The sequence below is a fragment of the Prionailurus viverrinus genome, chromosome F1 (genome assembly GCF_022837055.1).
Source record: "Prionailurus viverrinus isolate Anna chromosome F1, UM_Priviv_1.0, whole genome shotgun sequence".
NCBI lineage: Eukaryota > Metazoa > Chordata > Mammalia > Carnivora > Felidae > Prionailurus > Prionailurus viverrinus.
The window spans coordinates 66,053,449-66,075,908 of record NC_062577.1 but is presented as its reverse complement, the minus strand read 5'-3'; the positions used below and the strand labels follow the sequence as shown (position 1 = coordinate 66,075,908).

The following is a 22,460-nucleotide window of genomic DNA, read 5'->3' as shown; positions in this document are numbered from 1 at the left end:
AAGGACTGCGTCCCCACAGAGGGTGCTTATCTTTTTTTTTAATTTTTTTTTAACATTTATTTATTTTTTGGAGCTAGAGACAGACCACAAGTGGGGGAGGGGCAGAGAGAGAGAGGGAGACACAGAATCTGAAGCAGGCTCCAGGCTCTGAGCTGTCAGCACAGAGCCCGACGCGGGGCTTGAACTCACGAACCATGAGATCATGACCTGGACCGAAGTCGGATGCTTAACCGACCTAGCCACCCAGGTGCCCCTGAGGGTGCTTATTCTAAAACACACAAAGGGTGCCTGGGTGGCTCAGTCACCCAGGTGGCTCAGTTGAGCGTCCAACTCTCAGTTTCAGCTCAGGCCATGGTCTCACAATTCATGGGATCGAGCCCCACATCAGGCTCCACACTGACAAGCCTGCTTGGGATCTCTCTCTCCCTCTCTCTGCTCTTCTCCTGCTTGATGTCTCTCTCTCTCTCTCTCTTTCTCTCTCTCTCTCAGATAAATAAACTTAAAACACACACGCACACATTCACACACAAGCTCAAATCAGCCAGCAGTTCATCTGGATAGAGATCTGGATACAGCATCAGATCGCATGGACAGAGGCCTAGGCCCTATAGACGGTGTCTGAGAACTTAAAAGCCTGATAGAGCTGCTTAAATTCTAGAGAAGGGGCTCCAGATTCTAACGAGAAGGAGCTCAGTCATTATTGGAGGATAGATGTGGGGGTACTAGTGTCTAAACAGGAATATTTGGGTCCTATGGAAAAGGGTCCAAGTCCGTAAGTGGGACCCGGATCCTACATAAAGCGATTTAAGGCTTCCAGAATGAAATCCAAACTCCTAGACCAAATCAGCAATCCCCCAGTCCATATGCATATGGCCCACCACTCTGCCCACTGTGGGCCCTACGGGGAACAGCCTCCCTTTGCGGATCTGGGAGTTGGGGGGGGGGGATCCCTGTGATCTGTGGCACCAGGAGCAGGCAGATTAGCATCCTTTGGGTGAAACAAATCTCCCTGGGGATGAAGAGTCTGGGGGGAGAGAGCTGTGTGCAAAGTCTCCCATTCCCACCCCAAGGGGCCTAATTTACTTCTGGCCCCTGAGAAAGGGAGGACATCTCCTGGGATGGAGGGGAGCTGAGACAGGGCAGGGCCTGCTCTTGCCTGGCACCAGCTGGGCATGGGGCCCATTCTGGGTGGCACTGCCCCCCCCCCCCAACTCAGCACCTGAGGCTGACTTGTGTCAGGATCCCTGTCCTGCCAAGGATAAGCAGATGAAGGGTGCTTGTGTGTCCTCGCTCAAGAAAGAAAGGAGGGGTGCCTGGGTGGCTCAGTCGGTTGAGCGTCCGACTTCGGCTCAGGTCATGATCTCACAGCTTGTGGGTTCCAGCCCTGGGTCGGGCTCTGTGCTGACAGCTCAGAGCCTGGAACCTGCTTCGGATTCTGTGTCTCCCTCTCTCTCTGCCCCATCCCCACTCATGCTCTGTCTCTCTCTCTCTCTCTCTCTCTCTCTCTCTCTCTCTCTCTCTGTCTCCGTGGGCCCAGGAGTTGGCCAGGGATCTCAGAGCCTCATCTGAGACCTGGTTCTCCTGGTCACTCTCAGTCCACGGTTCTCTGAAAGAGAAGAGATGAGGGGTGGACACCCCCTCGGTCTGGATTCTAGACCCTTCCCTTCAACCCCTACTTCCTGGGGGAAGAAGGGAGAAGAGCACAGAGATCTGTGTGTGTGTCAGAGGGTGCATGTGGGTCTGGGTGTGAGTCACTGTGTGTTGCACACCGCAGGGGGTGTTCCTCTGTCTCTGTGCATCTAAGTTATCCGCCTCTGGGGGTCTGAATGTGTGTGCGTAATGTCTGTGCTCACCTGTCACCACGAGGGCATGACCGCGGGGAGCACCAGAGCACGGGGTGCGCTGCCCTCTGCCCTCTCCCCACGAGCGTAGCAGCGCAGTGACAAAGCCTAGGGACACCATGGGCTGCCCAGGGAGGAGCCCCTCTTGAGTTGTTTGCAGGCGTCCCGGGAAAGTCTGCTTTGCTCCAGCTGACTCTCCGCGGGCCCCCGACGGCCAAGGCCCCTCCAGCACACCGGGTGCTGACCTTCTCAGGGGCTGGCCCCTCCACCCCACTCCAGGAAAAACCGAGCCTCGTGCTCAGCCAGGGGCTTCAGTCCTAGGTGCCAACTGAGGGCTTCTCCACCACCCTCTGGAGCCCCCCGCCTCCTCGTTCACATGGGAAGAGGGTCATGGAGGGGGCAGACAGCCAGACTGTTGAGAAAGGAGGGGGTCTGGCTCCACTTAGGAACTGGCCCTGGACCCCCGGCTTCTTTTCAAATCCCCTCCACCCCATCCCAGGGATGAATGTGCTCACGCGAGATCGAGATCCCTGTCCGGGCCTCCCTAATCCTTCTCCGGGGAACTCGAGACCGGCAGGGAGAGACGAGGCGCGCGCCGCTGCCGCCCGAGGGGGCCAGCGCGGTCCCCCGTCGCCCCAGCGCCGCGCGCTCGGCGCCCGAGCGGGGCGGGGCCAGGCGGGAGCGCGCCCGGGGCGGGGCTTCGGGGGCGCGCCCGGAGGGCGGAGGGAAGGGCTGGGGGCGTGGCCTACGGCTCGGGGGCCGGCGGCGGCGGCGGCGGCGGCGGCGGCGGCGGCGGCGGGGAGCTGGGAGGCGAGAAGCCGGGAGCGCGGGGCTCAGTCGGGGGGCGGCGGCGGCGGCGGCTCCGGGGATGGCGGCGCCGCTGCTGCTGCTGCTGCTGCTCGTGCCCGTGCCGCTGCTGCCGCTGCTGGCCCAGGGGCCCGGGGGGGCGCTGGGGAACCGGCATGCGGTGTACTGGAACAGCTCCAACCAGCAGTGAGTCGGGGGCCCGGGGAGCCCGCGCGTCCCGCGGCGGCGAGAGGGGGAGTCCTGAGGGCACCTGCGGTGGGGGTCCTGGGAGACACGGCTGGGGGCTGGGGGCGAGGGACCGGGGCACACAGTCTGTGGGCGTCCGCGAAACTCGGGGAGGGGGGGGTGTCTGAAAGAGGCTGTTGAGGTTTGGGAAGGAGGACTTGGGCCGTGCGGACGCCGCACCCCACCTTGCCTTCTCTCGGCGCCCGCCGCTGGGATAGCGCGCCCCCATCCCACCGCCCCCCCATCTTCGCCCCCTTGGGCCGTGCTGGGCCGTCGCACTTGGGGGGGGCGGCGATGACCTGTTTTCACGGTGAGGCTTTCGAGGGCTTGGGTCTAGGACTCTTGCTTTTGAAAAGTGGGGTCCAGAGCTGAGGCAGGGAGTCCGGCCGAGCACCGCCCCAGAACCAAGGCGAACGGGTTGCCCTGATTGTGGGGTAAAGCCCGGCTGGGGTGAGCGGGGGCTGGGTCGCCGAGGCGGGGGTCCTGGAGGTGCTGCTGGGTGACGACGGAAACGTGGGGCACCGGTGAAAGGGAGAGAAGCAGGCAGATGTCGGCGTGTCACACGCGCGCGCACACACACGCCCGGCCTGGGGACGGCGTGTGGCTCGAGTGTGAGCGGGCGTGCGCGGCTGTCAGTGTGCGTGTGTCTGAGTGTGTGATTTGTGTGTCTGCGTCGGCGATCGTCTGGGGGTGGGAGGGGGGCGGCGGGGCGGGGAGGGGGCTGCGGCCGCCGTCCGCGTGGCCGGCCGCGTCTGGGCTGGGGTGGCCGCCGGCGCCGCCGCGGTCTGGGCGGGTGTCAGGGCGGCCGGGTGGTTTCCCCGGGTGTGTGGCGCGGCGGCCGGGTCCTCAGTCTGCTCAGTCCTCGCTGCCCTTGTCCTCTCCTCCCCGCCGTGCCTCCGTGCGTATCACCCCGGCCGCCTCCGTGTGTGTCTGTGTGTCGGGGGCATCCCTGGGGAGGCGGGGGGGGGGTCACTGTCACTCCTGCCCGGGCGGCGGCGGCACTGCCTCTGGCTCCCCACCCTGGGGGACGACCCGGGAGCAAACGGCGAAGCCCCAGGGGAGGGGACCGGGAGGGCCGGGCGGCCGCGACCCCCAACCTCCCGGGGGAGGGGCTGCCGCTCGCCGCTCCGCTCTTTGTTGTTTGGGGCTCCGCGCCTCCCCCTCTCTCCCTCCTCGCGCCCGGAGTGTCAGACTGGGGGTGGGGATGAGCCGACGACGCCCCCCTTTCGCTTCCCATGGAAACCTCGGGGGTGGGGACGAGGCCCCTCCCCCTCGCCCCCCGGAGCGGGACTCGAAGAACTCCGGGGGGTTCTGGGGGCGGACTCCCCGGTTCTATCCAGCTCGTCCCCCTCCCCCAGACTCGCACGTCCGCCCCCCGCCCCGCTAGAGTCTGGCGGGGAGTGGCGAGTACGCAGGTGAGGGACCCTGGGGCCCCACCACCCTTGGGGCACCCCCGCGTTCTTAAGGGAAGCCGGGGCCGGGAGTATGCCGGAATGGCCGGGGAGGGGGCGGTGGGCGACGCTGTTGATCAGGTTCCCCTCCCCCGCATACACCTGGGCGCAGGTGAAGGCCCTGGGAGGGGGTGGGGGCGCCCGGTTCCGGGAGCCTCCTTTCCGTCCTCCGCGCCCCCCCCCCCACGGGTCTGGACCGGCAGAGGTGGGAGGGGGCAGGCACCCGGCAGGGAGGACGCCGCCGCCCCCGCCTCGATTCCTCGGCCTTTGTTGCCGCTGCGCCCGGGCTCCCCGGCTCCCTCACTGCGGCAGCCGCGGCCCCATAAATCGTGAGAGCGACGTGCTCGGGAGCCGGGAGTGGAGAGGGCCAGGGAGCTGGGGGCGGGGCCGGGCCGAGCCACAGGCTCCCGCGCCCCCTCCCCCCGGTCACGTGAGCTGGGCGCCGGGCTCCCACCCCCCTATCACGTGCTGAGGGTCTCTGCCCCTTGGGGTCACGTGGAGAGGGTCTTGCGACCCCGCCTCCTGGGGTCACGTGGGAGGGTGCTGGTGGGACACGTGCAGAGGCCTCCTTTGACAGACCTGGGGGCTGTGCCCGGCACAGCGGTCATGATCTCGCCCCCTGTCCCCCGACTCAGCCCCTCCGTGTGCTCCCCTGTAATTGGGAAGACCAGTTCCCAACGTGGCCCAGAAACTGGGGATGGGGGGGCGGTACTATACTGGAGGGAAGAAGGAGAATGTGAGGTCGAGGGGTCCCCTGAGCCCGGAATTGAATTGGGGGTGGGGGTGGGCGGACCAGCTGATGGCCAAATGTGTATGCCCCCTGGTCTGTGCCTCGTTTCTTCGCAGAACTAAGCAAGGTGTCGTCCTTCGCCCCTAACTCAGGAAGCCCGGAACCTCTTCCCTTGGCTGGCTCCTACCCCTCTCTCTGGAATGTTTCTGTTGCTGATCTCGCTTTCATTCACACGTTCATTCAACAAATATTTATTGAGGCGGCACCAGGTCCCTGGTGGCCTGTCCCCTGCGTGTCTCCTCCCGGCCACGAGCCTGTGCCCCGCACCCCCGCGCCGCCTCTCAGAGCCGTCTGGGCTGTGCTGTCTGCGGGCCTCCCCGCCGGCCCCTGCGCGCCTGCCTCCCCCCAGGCCTCCCTTCGTCCCCAGCCTCAGTTCCATCCGCATCCTCGCGCTCTCCGCGATTCTGGGCCCTCTCTTTCGCGGGCTCTCACGCCCGGCCCCTCTCGGGCACGCGGGTCTCTCAGTCACCCCTCTCGGTGCGCGTCTCACTCCGTTTCTGTGTGTCTCGCCTTCGGCTGGTCTCTCGCTCTTCGCCGCCGCTGCAGATCAATAAACCTTCGCCGCCGCCGCCGCTGTCGCAGGGAGGGGGCGGGGATGCGGGGCGCGCGGACGCTCCCCCACCCGACGCCGGCGGGAGAAGCCCGGGCCGGGGGCCGGCGGGGCCCGGCGGGGCGGGGCGCCCCGAGCGCCCGCGGGGTGCGGGGGTGTCGGCGAGCACGCGCGCCCCGCGAACGTTCCCGCCACCCGCCCACCCCGGGCCGGGCGCGCACGTGGTCCGGCCTCGCCTGCGGGAGCGAGCGGCGCGCCGCCTCGGGGGCGCGCTCTAGAGGGGTGGCGAGCCCGGGTCGGCGTCGCTCCATCCCTCCTGCCCTGGGAGAGCTCTGCGTCCCTGCTTCCTGGGTGGGGGCGGGGGGGGTGAACACGTTCGGGGCCCCCCGGGATGCTTTGCCTGCTCCCTGGTCTCGTTAGGCACCCTGTTTACCTGCCCCTAATTGCCCCGCGGGGAGAGGTTTGCCCTTCCCTGCTCCCCCGCCGCCCACCCCACCGGGTTGGAGCAGGCGGGGCCCTGAAGGAGTGACGGAGAAGGGTCGGAATGCGCCCCGGAGGCGGCGAGGGCCGGGAGAGACAAAATAACGGGGTGAGGGGGCACCCCCTCCAGGTGGGGTGCGTCAACACCGGTCTTTCTGCGGAAGAGGTGGAGGCTGGGAGGGGGTGAAGTGGGGAAGAACGGAGAACTGTTCGAGGGGACAGGCACACGGCCCCCGCAGCCCACCCCGCTGCCCCCTCCCGGGGATGGGGACCCGCGTCCCCGCCCCCCCCCCCCCAGGAGGCGTTAGCTGCCAGCCTCGCTGGGCCTAGCGGCCCCTCCCTCTTCGCTGCCAGGGCAGGGAGGATGGCAGGTTCAATTAAAGTGCCCAAGCCAAGCGGACACCTCACTCGGGTCTCCCACGAGTTGTGACTGGGGACTCTGGCACCCAGTCCCGCTCTCCCCCTCACCCCCGCCCACCAATCCCGGCTGCTGCCCGCAATCTTTCCACGACCAGGCTTTCCTCCCGCGTGCCCATGGCGCGCGGGCACTCCAGGGACTGTTCCTGCCACCCAGCCTGGGGACGGACAGGTCAAAGGTGGCCTCTCTTCACTGTAGTCACCCACCAACCTTTCCATAAGGCTAGTCCCCGCCCTGTTGAAGAAACAGAGGAGCCCGTCCCAGTGGCTCTGGCTTTGGCTGACTCCTTGCGGGAGTGGGTTGTGCTCCCGGGAAGGCACCGCAGGGAGGGACCACTGCAGAGCAGGGCTGGAAACCTGGGGGAAGCTCCAGGACAGAGGCCCCAGGTGGCTGTGCGGCTGCTGCAGGCCTGGCACCCTTTCACTGGTGGCCCCCTCCTGGGAGCCTGTGGGGGAGGGAGGAAGGGTAGACTTGGAAGTTGGGGATAGAGAGGCAAACCCAGGTGGCGCCAGAAGCCAGGCCTGGTCTAACCCGTTTTCCTGCTCCTGGTGCCCCAGGCCGAGATTCCTGCCCACCTGAGTGCCAGGGCCAGGGAGGGGCCTGAGTGACCCATCACTCCTGTGGGAACTGAGTGGGGCTGGTGGCATTCCTGATGACTCAAGGAGGCTCTGCCCATTCTCCTGGGATGCCCAAGCACCAGCTCTCCCCTGTCTGCTTACCGCCTGGCTTGGCAGGGAGTGCTTGGGGAGGGGGCGGCCCAGGCAAGGCCATGGAAGTAGGGGAAGGTGGGGAGGGACCCTCGAGGCCCCACCCAATTCAGAGGCCTCCAAGCCTGTTTTCCTAAAGAATCTAATTACTATTTGTGGAGCTGGGAGGTGCCTGGTGACAGGGGGAGCCCGCGCCTCCCTTCAGGGAGTTCCCAGGGACTAGGGACCCCAGTGGTTTGACCTTCTGCCAAGTACCCCAGGCCTCCTGTGCCCACCACGTCCACCTGTCCCTGCCAGGACGTGTGCAGAAGAAACCGGGGGAAACTCCTGCCTACTCTCCGAGTTTCTTTCTCCATTCAGATGTTTTTCCCACCCCACAGCGCTCGGCACCACCGTGGAGGGCATTAAGACCAGCACTTTGATGATAATCAGCAAGGCAGGTGGGGATTATGAAGGACCCAGCATCTGCTTCTGTGTCCCGTAGAAGGATCTGGGGAGTCAGTGGCACAGCCATCTTGTCTGGGCACTGTGCCCACTACTCTGCCTGGCACCATTAAGGGGCCAGTGGGGCCAGGTTGGGGAGGAAGATGTATAGAGACAGAACTCGGGGCCGGTGGGCATGATACCACGTGGAGCCTTGCTGTGGAGTCCCTTAGCTCTCCCCGACCTGTTGTATCACGTTATTGGGGACCTTAATTGCCAGTAGTACTGTAGAGAAGAGCGTGTGCCTGTGTGCGTGTGTGCGTGTGCGCGCGCGCGTGCCAAGGGGAAGTGGGGGCAGGGCCAGAGCTGGAGACTGCCGGGGTCAAGCGACACCGGTGCGCGGGCCCAGCACACACCCAGCCTAGGCCGCCCGCTGCACCGTGGACATATTTGTGTGTGCCACAGGACTTCGGTGGGTATTGCGTGGAGCGTCCGCCCAGGGGTGTGTGAGGGCAGGTGCTGTCCGACTGGCCTTGGGGGTGGGCCGGCAGCGGCAGGAAAGCATGCCGGGAGAGGCGATGGAGGGTGCGCATCTCTGGGAGGGGACCCCTCCCGCCTTCACCCTTCCCTTCCGTGCCCCTATCACTCCTCCCCAGCGCTGAATTATGGGGGATGGACGGAGGAAATCCGGGCCTGGGTCTGGGAGTCGTAGGGGCCTGCGCCGTTTCTGTGGTAACCGAAGCGTACGTTCCCTTCTCCCCCGCCTCTCTTTTCCTTCCGTGGCAGGCCGGGCTTCCCTGCGCCTCTGCTGCCCCCTGGCGGCCACCAAGAGAAGGACAGGAGAAGGCGTGGGCCTGGGCGGGTAGCGGGGGACCGGTGGCGCTAGGGCCCAGGGGACCGGGACTGAGCGGAGAGGCGGCTCCGCAGCTACTCGGGGAGGCTCCGCAGACCCAGGGGGAAGGTCTGCGGAGCGGCGGGATGGGAAGAGGGTTGGCGTGGGGTTTCTCCTCCCTGACCCGCTTCCTCTCTCCCACAGCCTGCGGCGAGAGGGCTACACGGTGCAGGTGAATGTGAACGATTATCTGGATATTTACTGCCCTCACTACAACAGCTCGGGGGTGGGCCCCGGGGCGGGGCCGGGCCCCGGGGGCGGGGCGGAGCAGTACGTGTTGTACATGGTGAGCCGCGCCGGCTACCGCACCTGCAACGCCAGCCAAGGCTTCAAGCGCTGGGAGTGCAACCGCCCGCACGCCCCCCACAGCCCCATCAAGTTCTCGGAGAAGTTCCAGCGCTACAGCGCCTTCTCGCTGGGCTACGAGTTCCACGCGGGCCACGAGTACTACTACATCTGTGAGTGACAGCCGGCGGGGGGGGGGGCCGGGGGGGATCCTGGGGGCGGGGCCTAAGGAGTGCCGGCCGGGGGCGGGGTTTCGGGGCGGGGCCTAAAGAGTACCTGAGTGGCGGCCAGTGGGGTGGAGTCCCGGGGACGGGGCCTAAAAAGTACCTGAGTAATGGCCAGGGGGGGTGGGGTCCGGGGGCGGGGCCTAAGGAGTGATGGCCATGGGGTGGGGTCCCAGAGGCAGGGCCTAAGGAGACTGAGTGATGACCAGGGGTGTGGGGTCCCGGGGGCGGGGCCTAAAGAGTACCTGAGTGACGGCTAGGGGGTGGGGTCTAAGGGGCGGGGCCTAAGGAGTGATGGCCATGGGGTGGGGTACCAGAGGCGGGGCCTAAGGAGAGTGAGTGATCACCAGGGGTGTGGGGTCCCAGGGGTGGGGGCCTAAAAAGTACCTGTGATGGCCAGGGAGTGGGCGTCCCAGAGGCGGAGCCTAAAGAGTACCTGAGTGACGGCCAGGGCGTTCCTGGGGGCGGGGCCTAAGGAGTGATGGCCAGGGTGTGGGGGTCCAGGGACAGGACCTAAAGAGTATCTGAGTGACATCCTGGGGGTGGGGTCGGGGCCTAAAGAGTACCTGAGTGATGGCCAGGGGATGGGGGGGGGCCACGGGGTTGGGTCCCAGGGGCGGGGCCTAAGAGTATCTGAGTGACGTCCAGGGCGCGGGGCTCCAGGGGCGGGGCCTAAGGAGTGACTGCCACGGGCTGGGGTCCTGGGAGCAGGGCCTAAAGAGTACCTGAGTGATGGCTAGGGTCCTGGGGCAGGGCCCGAAGGAGAGTACCTGAGTGATGGCTAGAGGTGGGGGGGTGGGGGGTCCCAGGGGCGGGACCTAAGGAGTACCTGAGTGACGGCCAGGGGGTGGGGTCCCGGGGGCGGGGCCTAAAGGGAGAACCTTGAGTGATGGCCAGGGGGTGGGGTCCTGGAGGCAGGGTATAAAGAGTGATGACCAGGGAATGGGGTCCTGGGGGCGGGTCCCGAAGGAGAATGAGTGACAGAAGTGAAGACTCAAGGGACCGGGGCGGGGCCTAAGAGCGTCAGTGACGGCAGGGAGAGTGAGGCTGGGGGAATGGGCGGGGCCTAAGCGTGAGTGGCGGCCAAGGGGTGGTGTCCCCAGGGGCTGGGGCGGGGCCTAAAAAAGTTTCTGAGAGGGGCAGACGCTGGGGTCCCCAGGATCCGGGGATGGGGACGGGGTGGAGGTGGGCCTAAAGGAAAGTGTCACAGTGATGACCAGGGCTGGGGTCCCAGGCGCCGAGGCGGGCCCACGTGGCTGCCATGTGGTCTGCATCGCTGGGAGTGACACTTCGGGATGATGCGTGGGGCCTGGCGGCCTTAGGGTTCCAGCCGGACAGCGTCCGAGGCTGAGAGGTTTAGTGACAGCCTGAAGGGTCGGTCGCAGGGTCACTGCTTCCGGGAGGGACGTTCCAGGGCTGAGACCTCAGGGCTCAGAGTTTCTTGAGGGCTGGGACCAAAGGGGCTTCGCGGGCTGCCGGCGGAACCACCGCAAGCCAAGTCCAAGGGTAGGGGAGCCGGGAAGGACGCTGCCCGGGGCAGGTGGCGGTGCGGAGGGCGAGAGGGGGCGGGGCGTGGTCCCGCAGAACGCAGCTCAGGCCCCGTCTCGTCCCCAGCCACGCCCACCCACAGTCTGCACTGGAAGTGTCTGCGGATGAAGGTGTTCGTCTGCTGTGCCTCCAGTGAGTACCTCCGGCGCCCGGCCGCGACCCCACCCCCGGCTCCCTGCTTCGGGGCTCCCCTGGCTCCCGGGGGCGGAGGGCGGGGCAAGGAGCGGGGGCTCGCTCCCCAGCTGTAGCGAGGGGGGGTGTCCTGGCCCTGACTCTCCCCTCCTCTCTCCCCCTCGCGCCCCACCCCGCAGCATCGCACTCCGGGGAGAAGCCGGCCCCCACCCTCCCCCAGTTCACCATGGGCCCCCATGTGAGGATCAACGTGCTGGGTGAGTCTGCGCAGCGCCCTCTGGTGGCCACTGCTGGAACCGCAGCCCCCTCCCCGGTGCCTGCCCACCTCGCATGCCTCCCCCGGGGGGCACGCACCCCTCGTACCCCGTGGGTGGTCACGTCCCGGCTCCACCGCTGCTGCCGCTGCCGCGTGCCCCGCCCGGGCGCGCGGCCCAGCCCTCACCAGTCTCTCTATCTGTCTGCCCACAGAAGACTTTGAGGGAGAGAACCCCCAGGTGCCCAAGCTTGAGAAGAGCGTGAGTGGGACCAGCCCCAAGCGGGAACACCTGCCCCTGGCGGCGGGCATCGCCTTCTTCCTTATGACGCTCCTGGCCTCCTAGCTCTGCCCCCTCCCTTGGCGGGGGGACGCGGGGCTGGGAAAGGGCAGGGGGACTCTGGCCTCTCCAAGGGAAGTCCAGCTGTGGGGCCTAGACCCCCTCCTGCTGTGGCTGGCAGTGGGGCCTGCACCGTACCTCTGTGCCCGTCCCCTTTGCCCCCGCTCTCCCCGCGTAGGGCACTGGAGTGGACCAGACGCAGGCACAGCCCCGGGCCCCGGGTGGCCCTGGGGCTCCGGGACCTTTCTCTGATCCCTGGTACCCTCTCCTGTTGTCCCCACCAGAGACAGGTATGCCCCGGAGAGCGCGCATCCGAGCGTGGGAGGCACCCCCGTCGTTCTCTTCTAGGGCGGAACCCAGGGAGGGGACTAGATGGGCGAGGGGGTGGCAGCGCCCACTGCCCCCTCCCCCTGTTTACAGCAATAAGCACGTCCTCCTCCTCCCACCCCCGCCCCCAGGATTGTGGTTTGGATTGAATCCAAGTTTACAAGTAGACACCCCTGGGGGGGGCGGGCAGTGGACAAGGGTGGCAACGGGTGGGCACCGGGGTGCCAGCAGGCATGTACAGACTCTGTATCTCTATATATAATGTACAGACGGACGACTCCCTCCCCCTCCTCAGTCCCTGACCTTCCCTGACTTCCCCTTCCAGCTTCAGACCCCTTCCCCACCAGGCTAGGCCCCCCCCTCCGGGGGACCCCCTGGCCCCTCTTTTGTCTTCTGTGAAGACAAGGCCTATGCAACGCACAGACACTTTTGGAGACCGTGAGACAACAGCGCCCCCCCCCCGCCCCCTCCAGCCCTGAGCCGGGACCCCAGTCCCAGGACCTGGCCCCGCCCACCCTCCGTGGCCCCACCCATCCTCCTGGGCCTTTTTCAAGTGCTTTGGCTGTGACTTTCATACTCTGCTCTTAGTCTAAAAAAATAAACTGGAGATAAAAATAATCGAGTGTGTGTGATTTCAGGGGCCACCACCCTTCCGGACACTGGTTAAACCCCACAGGGCACAGGGTCGGGGAGGGGATTCTGGGCCAAAGGAGCAACTGAACACCTCCGTCCGGGCTCTGTCTCCCGTGAGGAGGCAGCTCTGTGTCCAGCGAGCACCAGGGGCTCCCAGCCGGGCCTGGCCGACTTAGGGCGCATCATCCACCCTCGGAGGGTCGTGTTTCTCATCAGAAAATTGTAACACGTGTGAGGATTAAATGGCAGCGGAAGCGTACAGCTCCACGAATGGGGGTTGCCGCCTTTTCTTCCCATTCCATTCTGCAATCAGGTCCTTGACTGGGGTCTGTGGATTTCAGGGGGTTGTGAACCCAGACGGGATAAAAGTTACATCTCTGTTTTCACTCACCTGTAACTGAAATTAAACATTCTCTTATGTGCTTGGGCCACAAGCCAAAATAGTTGCTTCTTTGTAACCAACAGAAATCCCAGATGTTTTCGGGCTGCGTGATAGTTTTGAACATCTCTCAAAATAACCATTCGCTCTCATCCCTGCGTTGAAACGACCGGAGTTGTTAGGCCTGCCTTGTTTTTCATGTATTAATAAAGAAGTGTACATATTACTATACCAAAAAATGTAAATGTTTTGTTAACTGTGTTCCATGTGATTGGTTTCCTTCATAATCCTTTGTGATTTTATTTTGTTCATTTAAAACATTATGCCTGGGGGCGCCGGGGTGGATCGGTCAGCTGGGCTTTATGTCAACTCAGGTCACGATCCCGGGGTCAGGGGATGGAGCCCTGCATCAGGCTCCACACTGAGCCTGCTTGGGATTCTCTCTCTCTCCCTCTGCCCTCTCCCCTGCTCGCATGCTCGCTCGCTCTCTCAAATAAAAATTTAAAAAAACAAACACTATGGCGCAAGGGCTGAGTTCGCTGCTGCTGGGGCCGCTGCCACCCTCCATCTGTCAGGAGAGAGAGGAGACAGAAAGCAAAAGACAGGCGAGCAGTGACGCGGTCACATGGCCCTGCCAGGCTGGGTGAGGCCAGGGTGGGCACTGAGTGTGGGTGACGACAGAGGCCAAACCCCACCAGGGAGGGGGCGCCTTCTTCCAAGGTGCACACCCTTGGGGCCCCATCGCACCCTGGTTCTCCGACTGGCACTGTGTGGGCAGGCTGGGTCCTGGGTGAGGGCCTTGGCCCCTGGTGGCTCTCGACAGCTGCATCCTGAGAACGAGCCCCTCTCTGGCAGGGACCGGGTCTTCACTCTGTACTCATGAAACACGGGAACTGGAATTTCTTCTGGACCGTGGAGAGCGGGTAGGTTTCCTGCTGGCGGAGCAGTAGGGGACGGAGGGCAGTGGCGAAAGGACCGGGGGCAGCCAGGACACCAGTCTGAGGCTCCCCACTTGGAGATACAACTGGAAAGGTAGGTTCGTCCATCCGGTCATGGTTTCCAGGCCAGGCTCTATCCTGGGTGCTGGGGGTGCAAAGACAGCCTCTGCCTCCAGTTAGCTCATAATTTAGCGTGTGTTGCCATGTGAAGAGGGATCACACACACACACACACACACAGGACAACACCGAGTGTTACATGGTTAAATGCCAGGGGGCTGTGGGAACGTGGAGGGGAACGTACCCCTGTGCCTGGGGACACAGGAAAGAGGCTGCTGGGAGGAGGTACACATAGCTGGCAGCCCCTGGGGAGAGGGGAGGGCCTTGAAGGAGCCAACGCGGTGGGCCTAAGCTGTAGGTCCTCACATCCCAGGGCCACAGGGGATGGGGGGGGGGCAGCGCGCCGAGATGGGGAGGGCTTAGTAGGTTCAAAAATGCAGCCATGGGAAGACAGAGAGAGGCCCGGGCATCTGGGGGCAGGAACTAGAGAAAGCCAGCTCCCGTTTACCAAGCACGTGCTACGTGCCAGGCGCTGTACCCCGTGTTTCCGGCCCTTGGATGCCTCGCTGTCCCAACAGCACAGATGGGAAGGCTGAGAGTTTAAGGAGCTGTGTCCTGCGATCAGGGCCACACATCCTGGCACGGCTGGCATTCAAGGTGGGTCCGATGGACACCACGCTCTATTACAGCCTGGACCACCGCCTGGAACTGCTTCCCACAGATCCTGATGGCCCCTCCACCAAAGTCACTCGGGGTCTTTGGAGAAAGACAGCAAAAGGCCTCCAATCTGGATTGGCTGAACCAGTCTGAACCCCACATTCAAAAAAAGTGTTTTTTTAATGTTTATTTATTTTTGAGAGAAAGACAGACTGCAAGTAGGGGAGGGGCAGAGAGAGAGGGAGACACAGAATCGGAAACAGGCTCTGAGCTGTCAGCACAGAGCCCGATGTGGGGCTCGAACTCACGGACCGCGAGATTATGACCTGAGCTGAAGTCGGATGCTTAACCGACTGAGCCACGCAGGTGCCCCAGATTTGCTATGCTTTAATGTTTTCTTTCTAATTTTTTAATGTTTATTTATTTTTGAGAGAGACAGAGTGTGAGTGGGGGGAGGGGCAGAGAGAGTGAGACACAGACTTTGAAGCAGGCTCCAGGTTCTGAGCTGTCAGCACAGAGCCCGACACGGGGCTCGAACTCACGAGCCGTGAGATCATGACCTGAGACAAAGTCAGACGCTCAACCGACTGAGCCACCCAGGTGCCCCTGAACCCCACATTTTAAGGACAGGAAAACTAGCCTGGCTCCATCAGAGGAGCATGTGACTCTGGACCTCCAGGTCATGAGTTAGAGCCCCTTGTTGGGTGTAGAGATTACTTAAATAAAACTTTAAAGAAAAAAAAGGACATTTGGGGTGCCTGGGGGGCTCAGTCGGTTGAGTGTCTGACTCGATTTCGGCTCAGGTCATGATCGCATGGTTGTGGTTCAAGCCCCACATCGGGCTCTGTGCTGACAGCTCAGAGCCTGGAGCTTGCTTGAGATTCTCTCTCCCCCTCTCTCTCTGCCCCTCCTCTGCTTGCGCATAAGAGGGCTCTCTCTCTCTTTGTCTCTCAAAATAAATAAATAAACATAAAAAAAAGAAGACAGGAGAAAACTAAAGCTCAGAAAGGGCAAGTGATGGGTGTCCACGGCAGAGAAGCCCCAGGACTCAGGTATCCCGAGTTCCCGTCTCTTCTACCAGACAGCCTTGCCCCACCAGAGACTTAAAGCTTCCCAGGGACTGAAGGCTGATATTTGAAACCTCTTAAGTCACCCAAGCAGCAAATATAGAGAAAGTGCCTCTCTCCTTCAGCCAAGGGTCCTACTGGGAACCCCCCCCCCGCCCAGGCAAGACTTTTGTTCCCAGAGCCTGGGAGAGGTGGGGACACAGGCCAACACTTAGATGTACAGACACCAGCGACCCCGAGCCTGCCCGGCACAGGATCCCTGCCTGTGGCATCTGGGACCGAGCCCGACATTCAGGGACACTGGGGGCTGGGCAGAGGAAACTGGACCAAAGCAGGGGGAGGGAGGGCTGAGCCACCTCCCTCCCCTGCCACACATGGGCCCTGCGGTGTCCGGACCACCTGCTGGGGGCTGCCAGAAGGTGTGAGGCCCCCACGCCCCCCGCATCCCACAGCCCCTCCTGCCCCTTTCGGGCCTGCTCCCCCAACCCTCCCACTTTAGGCGCTGAGGCCTTGGGAGTGGACCGTCCTGTCCTGTCTGGCCAGAGCTGCTCCGCCCCAAAGCCTCACACGGTCTCCCCCACCCTGCCCATTCTCCTCAGCTGCCAAACCTAGCGGGGTGGGTTGAGCTGGCCGGGGGACACGGGCTGCGACCAGGGGACATGGGCTGAGACCAGGGACATGGCTGGGCCGGGCAGACACGGGCTGGGACCAGGGGACATGGCTGGGCCGGGGGGACATAGTCTGGGACCAAGGGACACGGGCTGGGACCAGGGGACACGGCTGGGCCGGGGGCACATGGGCTGGGACCAGGGGACATGGCTGGGCTGGGGGGACATGGGCTGGGACCAGGGGACATGGCTGGGGCCGGGGGACACGGCTGGGACCAGGGGACACGGCTGGGACCAGGGGACATGGGCTGGGACCAGGGACATGGCTGGGACCAGGGGACATGGCTGGGACCAGGGGACACAGGCTGGGACCAGGGACATGGCTGGGCCAGGGGGACACGGGCTGGGACCAGGGACATGGCTGGGCTGGGGGAACACTGGCTGGGACCAGGGGACACGGGCTGGGACCAGGGGACACGGCTGGCTGGTGGGACATGGGCTAGGCCGGGGGGACACGGGCTGGGACCGGGGGACACGGGCTGGGACCAGGGGATGGCTGGGCTGGGGGGACACGGGCTGGGACCAGGGAAATGGCTGGCCTGGGGGAACACTGGCTGGGACCAGGGGACACGGGCTGGGACCAGGGGACACGGCTGGCTGGTGGGACATGGGCTGGGCCAGGGGGACACGGGCTGGGACCAGGGGACATGGCTGGGCTGGGCAGACATGGGCTGGGACCAGGGGACATGGGCTGGGACCAAGGGACATGGCTGGGATCAGGGGACATGGCTGGGCCGGGGGCACAGGGGCTGGGCCGGGGGGACACGGGCTGGGACCAGGGGACACGGCTGGGACCAGGGGACATGGCTGGGCTGGGGGTACACGGGCTGGGACCAAGGACATGGCTGGGCCAGGGGGACACGGGCTGGGACCAGGGGACACGGGCTGGGACCAGGGACATGGCTGGGCCGGGGGGACACGGGCTGGGACCAGGGGACACAGGCTGGGACCAGGGACACAGCTGGGCTAGGGGGACACGGGCTGGGATCAGGGACATGGCTGGGCCGGGGGCACACGGGCTGGGACCAGGGGACATGGCTGGGCCGGGGGGACATGGGCTGGGACCAGGGGACATGGCTGGGCTGGGGGGACACAGGCTGGGACCAGGGGACACGGGCTGGGACCAGGGGACACGGGCTGGGACCAGGAACATGGCTGGGCAGGGGGGACACGGGCTGGGACCAGGGACACGGATGGGCTGGGGGGACACGGGCTGGGACCAGGGGACACGGGCTGGGACCAGGGGACACGGGCTGGGACCAGGGAAACGGCTGGGCTGGGGGTACACGGGCTGGGACCAGGGACATGGCTGGGCCAGGGGGACACGGGCTGGTCTGGGGGACACAGGCTGGGACCAGGGACACGGCTGGGACCAGGGACACGGGCTGGGACCAGGGACATGGCTGGGACCAGGGGGACATGGGCTGGGACCAGGGACACGGCTAGCTGGGGGGACACGGGCTGGGACCAGGGACATGGCTGGGCTGGGGGGACACGGGCTGGGACCAGGGGACACGGGCTGGGACCAGGGACACAGCTGGGCTGGGGGGACACGGGCTGGGACGAGGGACATGGCTGGGCCGGGGGGACATAGTCTGGGACCAGGGGACACGGGCTGGGACCAGGGACACGGCTGGGCTGGGGGGACACGGGCTGGGACCAGGGACATGGGCTGGGACCAGGGACATGGCTGGGATGGTGGGACATGGGCTGGGACCAGGGACATGGCTGGTCCGGGGGGACATGGGCTGGGACCAGGGGACACGGCTGGGCCAGGGGGACACGGGATGGGACCAGCGGACACGGGCTGGGACCAGGGACACGGTTGGGCTGGGGGGACACGGGCTGGGACCAGGGGACACGGCTGGGCTGGGGGGACACGGGCTGGGACTAGGGACATGGCTGGGACCAGGGGACACGGGCTGGGACCAGGGACACGGCTGGGCTGGGGGGACACGGGCTGGGACTAGGGACATGGCTGGGACCAGGGGACACGGGCTGGAACCAGGGACACGGCTGGGCTGGGGGGACACGGGCTGGCACCAGGGGACATGGACTGGGACCAGGGACACGGCTGGGCCAGGGGGACACGGACTGGGACCAGGGGACACGGGCTGGGGCCAGGAGACACCGCTGGGCCAGGGGGACATGGGCTGGGACCAGGGACACGGCTGGGCTGGGGGGACATGGCTGGGACCAGGGGACACGGCTGGGCCGGGGGGACACGGGCTGGGACCAGGGACACGGCTGGGACCAGGGGACAGGGGCTGGGACTAGGGACATGGCTGGGCCGGGGGGACATGGGCTGGGACCAGGGACATGGCTGGGCCGAGGCGACACGGGCTGGGCCGGGGGGACACGGGCTGGGACCAGGGGACACGGCTGGGACCAGGGGACACGGCTGGGCCAGGGGGACACAGGCTGGGACCAGGGGACACGGCTGGGACCAGGGGACACGGCTGGGCCGGGGGGACACGGGCTGGGACCAGGGGACACGGCTGGGACCAGGGACACGGCTGGGCCGGGGGGACACGGGCTGGGACCAGGGACATGGCTGGGACCAGGGGACATGACTGGGCTGGGGGACACGGGCTGGGACCAAGGGACATGGCTGGGGCTGGGGGGACACGGGCTGGGACCAGGGCACAAGGGCTGGGACCAGGGACATGGCTGGGCCGGGCAGACACGGGCTGGGTCAGGGGACATGGCTGGGCCGGGGGGACACGCACTGGGACCAGGGGACATGACTGGGCTGGGGGACACGGGCTGGGACCAGGGGACATGGCTGGGCCGGGGGGACACGGGCTGGACCAGGGGACACGGCTGGGACCAGGGGACATGACTGGGCTGGGGGACACGGGCTGGGACCAGGGGACACGGCTGGGACCAGGACACATGACTGGGCTGGGGGACATGGGCTGGGACCAGGGGACATGGGCTGGGACCAGGGACATGGCTGGGCTAGGGGGACACGGGCTGGGATCAGGGACATGGCTGGGCCGGGGGCACACGGGCTGGGACCAGGGGACATGGCTGGGTCAGGGGGGACACGGGCTGGGACCAGGGGACATGGCTGGGCCGGGGGACACAGGCTGGGACCAGGGGACACGGGCTGGGACCAGGGACACGGCTGGGCCAGGGGGACACGGACTGGGACCAGGGGACACGGGCTGGGGCCAGGGGACACGGCTGGGCCGGGGGGACACAGGCTGGGACCAGGGGACACGGGCTGGGACCAGGGACATGGCTGGGCCGGGGGACATGGGCTGGGACCAGGGGACACAGCTGGGCCGGGGGGACACGGGGTGGAACCAGGGACACGGCTGGGCTGGGGGGACATGGTCTGGGACCCGGGGACACGGCTGGGCCGGGGGGACACGGGCTGGGACCAGGGACACGGCTGGGCCGGGGAAGATACAGGTGGGGATAAAGGACATGAGCTAGGTAGAGGCCAAGGCTGGCGTGAGGGACACACGGGCTGGGTAGCTCAGCCCCGGACAGACGCAGGGAACAGCCCAGAGGTGCCGGGACCGGGCCACCCGGGGCAGCAAGAGCAGGCAGAGGCCATGACTCGCCTGGGGTGGGTCCTCGGGGAGGTCCGGCCTCTTGTGTCTTGCCCCCCCGGGGGGTCAGCGCCAAGCTCCTGGCTTTCCGCACAGCGTCCGGCTTCCGGGTAATTACAGGACCGTCACCGATCCTGGCCATAAAAGGGAGGATGAAGCAGCCCAGAGACCTGGGAGAGCTAGGCCCCAGCGGCCTGGGGTCCCCCAAGCTGCTCGTGAGGGCTGTGCTGGCGAGGGCGACGCTCGGGCCTCACGTTCACGCCCCACACGCGCTTGCTCGCTCCGACCCACACGCACTCACACACCTGCAACCTCGTGACCCACACGGTCCATCACCCTCCCTGCTCAGGGAGGGGGGCCGGGGCCACAGTCCTGAAGGGCCTCGGAAGGGAAGGCGGGGGTCTGTTTACACAGCTGAAGGGAAGGGGCACCTGAGGCCCGCGGGCCCTCCCACGCGGAGCAGGATGGCTGACACACATTCAGGAACTGCTCAGCTCGCTCAGCCACGCGGACCCCTCCACAGGCCGTGGGCACACACAGCAGGGTCACACTGATGCCTGCACACACAAGCCCACCCACAGGCAGGGGCTCACAGGGTGACTTGCTCTGGGGCAGGGCTGGCAGCCAGCAGCGACTCAACAAATAGGGGTCCGCGCAAGGAACGGCATCGCTGAACCGACCCAACAAAGCCCGGAGTCCAGGAAAATCCAGGGAAGGGAGGAGGTGGGCGGTGGGGGAGACCAAGGCCACGTTCACACCCTCTGGAGACCTACAGGTCAGGCCGACGGCCACCCCGGACACAGAAACAACCCCTAGGGCCCCGAGGATGTACCCCCCCCCTGCCCGCAAACAGCTGGTGAGGCAACCCCTAGGGCCCCGAGGATGTACCCCCCCCCCCCGCCCGCAAACAGCGGGTGAGGCAGGCGCTGCTCGCAACCACACCGGCGCACAGGCACCCAGCACACCCCCTCCCGGGGGCCGCCAGCGCCCCCCACCCCTAGCTGGGGAAGGAGGAGACAGCACATAAGGAGAGGAGCCCCGCTCTCCACCCCGCGGACACGCGTGCACGCACGCCAGGCCTGAGCCCGGAGGAGACACCCAGGGACAGCGGCCGCGTCCCACGTGGGCCCACGCCGCGCTGGCACCGCCCACTCTGCGCGCAGACGCCCGGGCCCAGCCGTGGGCCTGGAGCACGATCCTGGCGCTCCGGGTCCTGAGGCCTGTGGTTGGTGGACCTGGTCTGCCAGTGGGAAAGGGGTGCTCTCAGTGAACCCCCAGGAAGGCCCCTAAAACCGGCCTCGGGGGCATCCTCCACGCGTGAGGCCAAGCACACCGGCATCCTAGTCCTCACCCCGAATCAAAGGGCCATTTGGCCGGGCCGGTGGGCAGAGCTTCGAGGGAAGTGGGAGGGCCTCTGGAGACAAGAGACGTGGGGCCCGGGAGAGGCGACGGCGGGCTGGGGGTGTCTGTGGTTCCTACAGAGCGCGAGCGGCCACCGCGTCCTCCCTGGCGGCAGACCACAGCCTCCACGCAGGCCGCCCTCCTGCCGCGCGCGCACCCTCCAGTTCCAGTGCCCCCGAGGCCCAGGGCACCCCTGCGGGCACCACTCCCACGGCGTGCGCGTGTGTCCAGGTGCCTGCAGGTGCCGTGTGCGCACGCCCGCTGGAGGTGTCTCACCCGCGCCGGGCACAGATGGCTGGGAAGGGGGGCGTCCCCGCGGTCGGGGCCACCGGGGCTGGGGAAGCCGGGGAGTCCGTGGCCGGCCCGGGGCTCAGAAGCAGCTGGCTCTCTTTTAGCCAAAAGCACTTAAACAGAGACTCAAGTTAAAAATAGGCTGGATGTACCGCCAGAAGGTGGCAGGAGAGGAAGCTCTTTTCTGAGTTCTTATTCTGTCCCCAACACCTGGAGGCGCTGGGACCCACCCCCCTGGGCCACGGAGTCCCGGGGACGCTAGCGACCCCCGACCCCCGCTCTGCTTTGTCTCCTTTACTAGCTTATTAACTATACTCTTCGAAAACTTGTTTTCGCGGTTCTTCTGGGATTACAGAATGCATCCTGAACGTGTTACATTCCATTTGAAGGGACAGCATTTCACTTCTCCCTCCTGCTCGCCGGGTGGGACCACACGTTATTTCTGCTTCAATCCCTCAGGTCTCACTTAAAGAGATTTTAGTCTATTTTATTCTAGTCTAGTCTAGTCTATTTTATATTTCACTTCATTTCCTTACGTAGGCTCCACACCCAGCGTGGGGCTTGAACTCGCTACCCCGAGACCGAGGATCTCGTGCTCTACCGACTCAGCCAGCCGGGCGCCTCTCTTACAGAGAATTTGGAAACAAGAAAAAGGCCTTTTATGCTCAGGCACATGTTTACCTTCCTGGTGCCCTTCGTCCGTTCCTTTGTAGAGATGGATGTTTCCATCTGGCATATTTCTTCTGCTTGAAGGACTTGAATTACTTTCTTTAGTGCCGGCCTGCTGGTGACGACAGATTCTTTCAGCTTCTGCCATCTCCCCTGAATTCTGTCTTTACTTTTACGAAGACGTTGCCGCCCTGTCTTCGGGCCTCCGTCGTTTCTGACAAGAAGTCTGCTTCTCTTTTCCTCCTTACGTACTCTGTTTTCCCCCCGGCTGCTCTTAGGATTTGCTCCTTATCACTGCTGCTCACGGCAGATTCGACGTGTCTGCACGCAGTTGCCTCACGTGTCTCGTGCTTTGGGGCTTGGGGGCTTCTGGGATATCTGGCTTTATGGTTTTCATCAAAACTGGAAAGCCTTTGGGCCACTGTTTCTTCAAATATTTGGC

The 22,460-nt window shown here is 65.2% G+C and overlaps 1 protein-coding gene across 1 annotated transcript; it reads left to right on the top strand.

The window, feature by feature from the left end:
• Positions 1-2,709: 2,709 nt before the first annotated feature.
• EFNA3 (ephrin A3) lies at positions 2,710-12,271 on the top strand. The gene is made up of 5 exons (XM_047840776.1): positions 2,710-2,834; positions 8,729-9,042; positions 10,708-10,773; positions 10,953-11,030; positions 11,242-12,271. The coding sequence occupies exons 1-5, from the start codon at positions 2,710-2,712 to the stop codon at positions 11,370-11,372; spliced, it is 714 nt and encodes a 237-aa protein (XP_047696732.1). The 3' UTR covers positions 11,373-12,271.
• Positions 12,272-22,460: the final 10,189 nt, after the last annotated feature.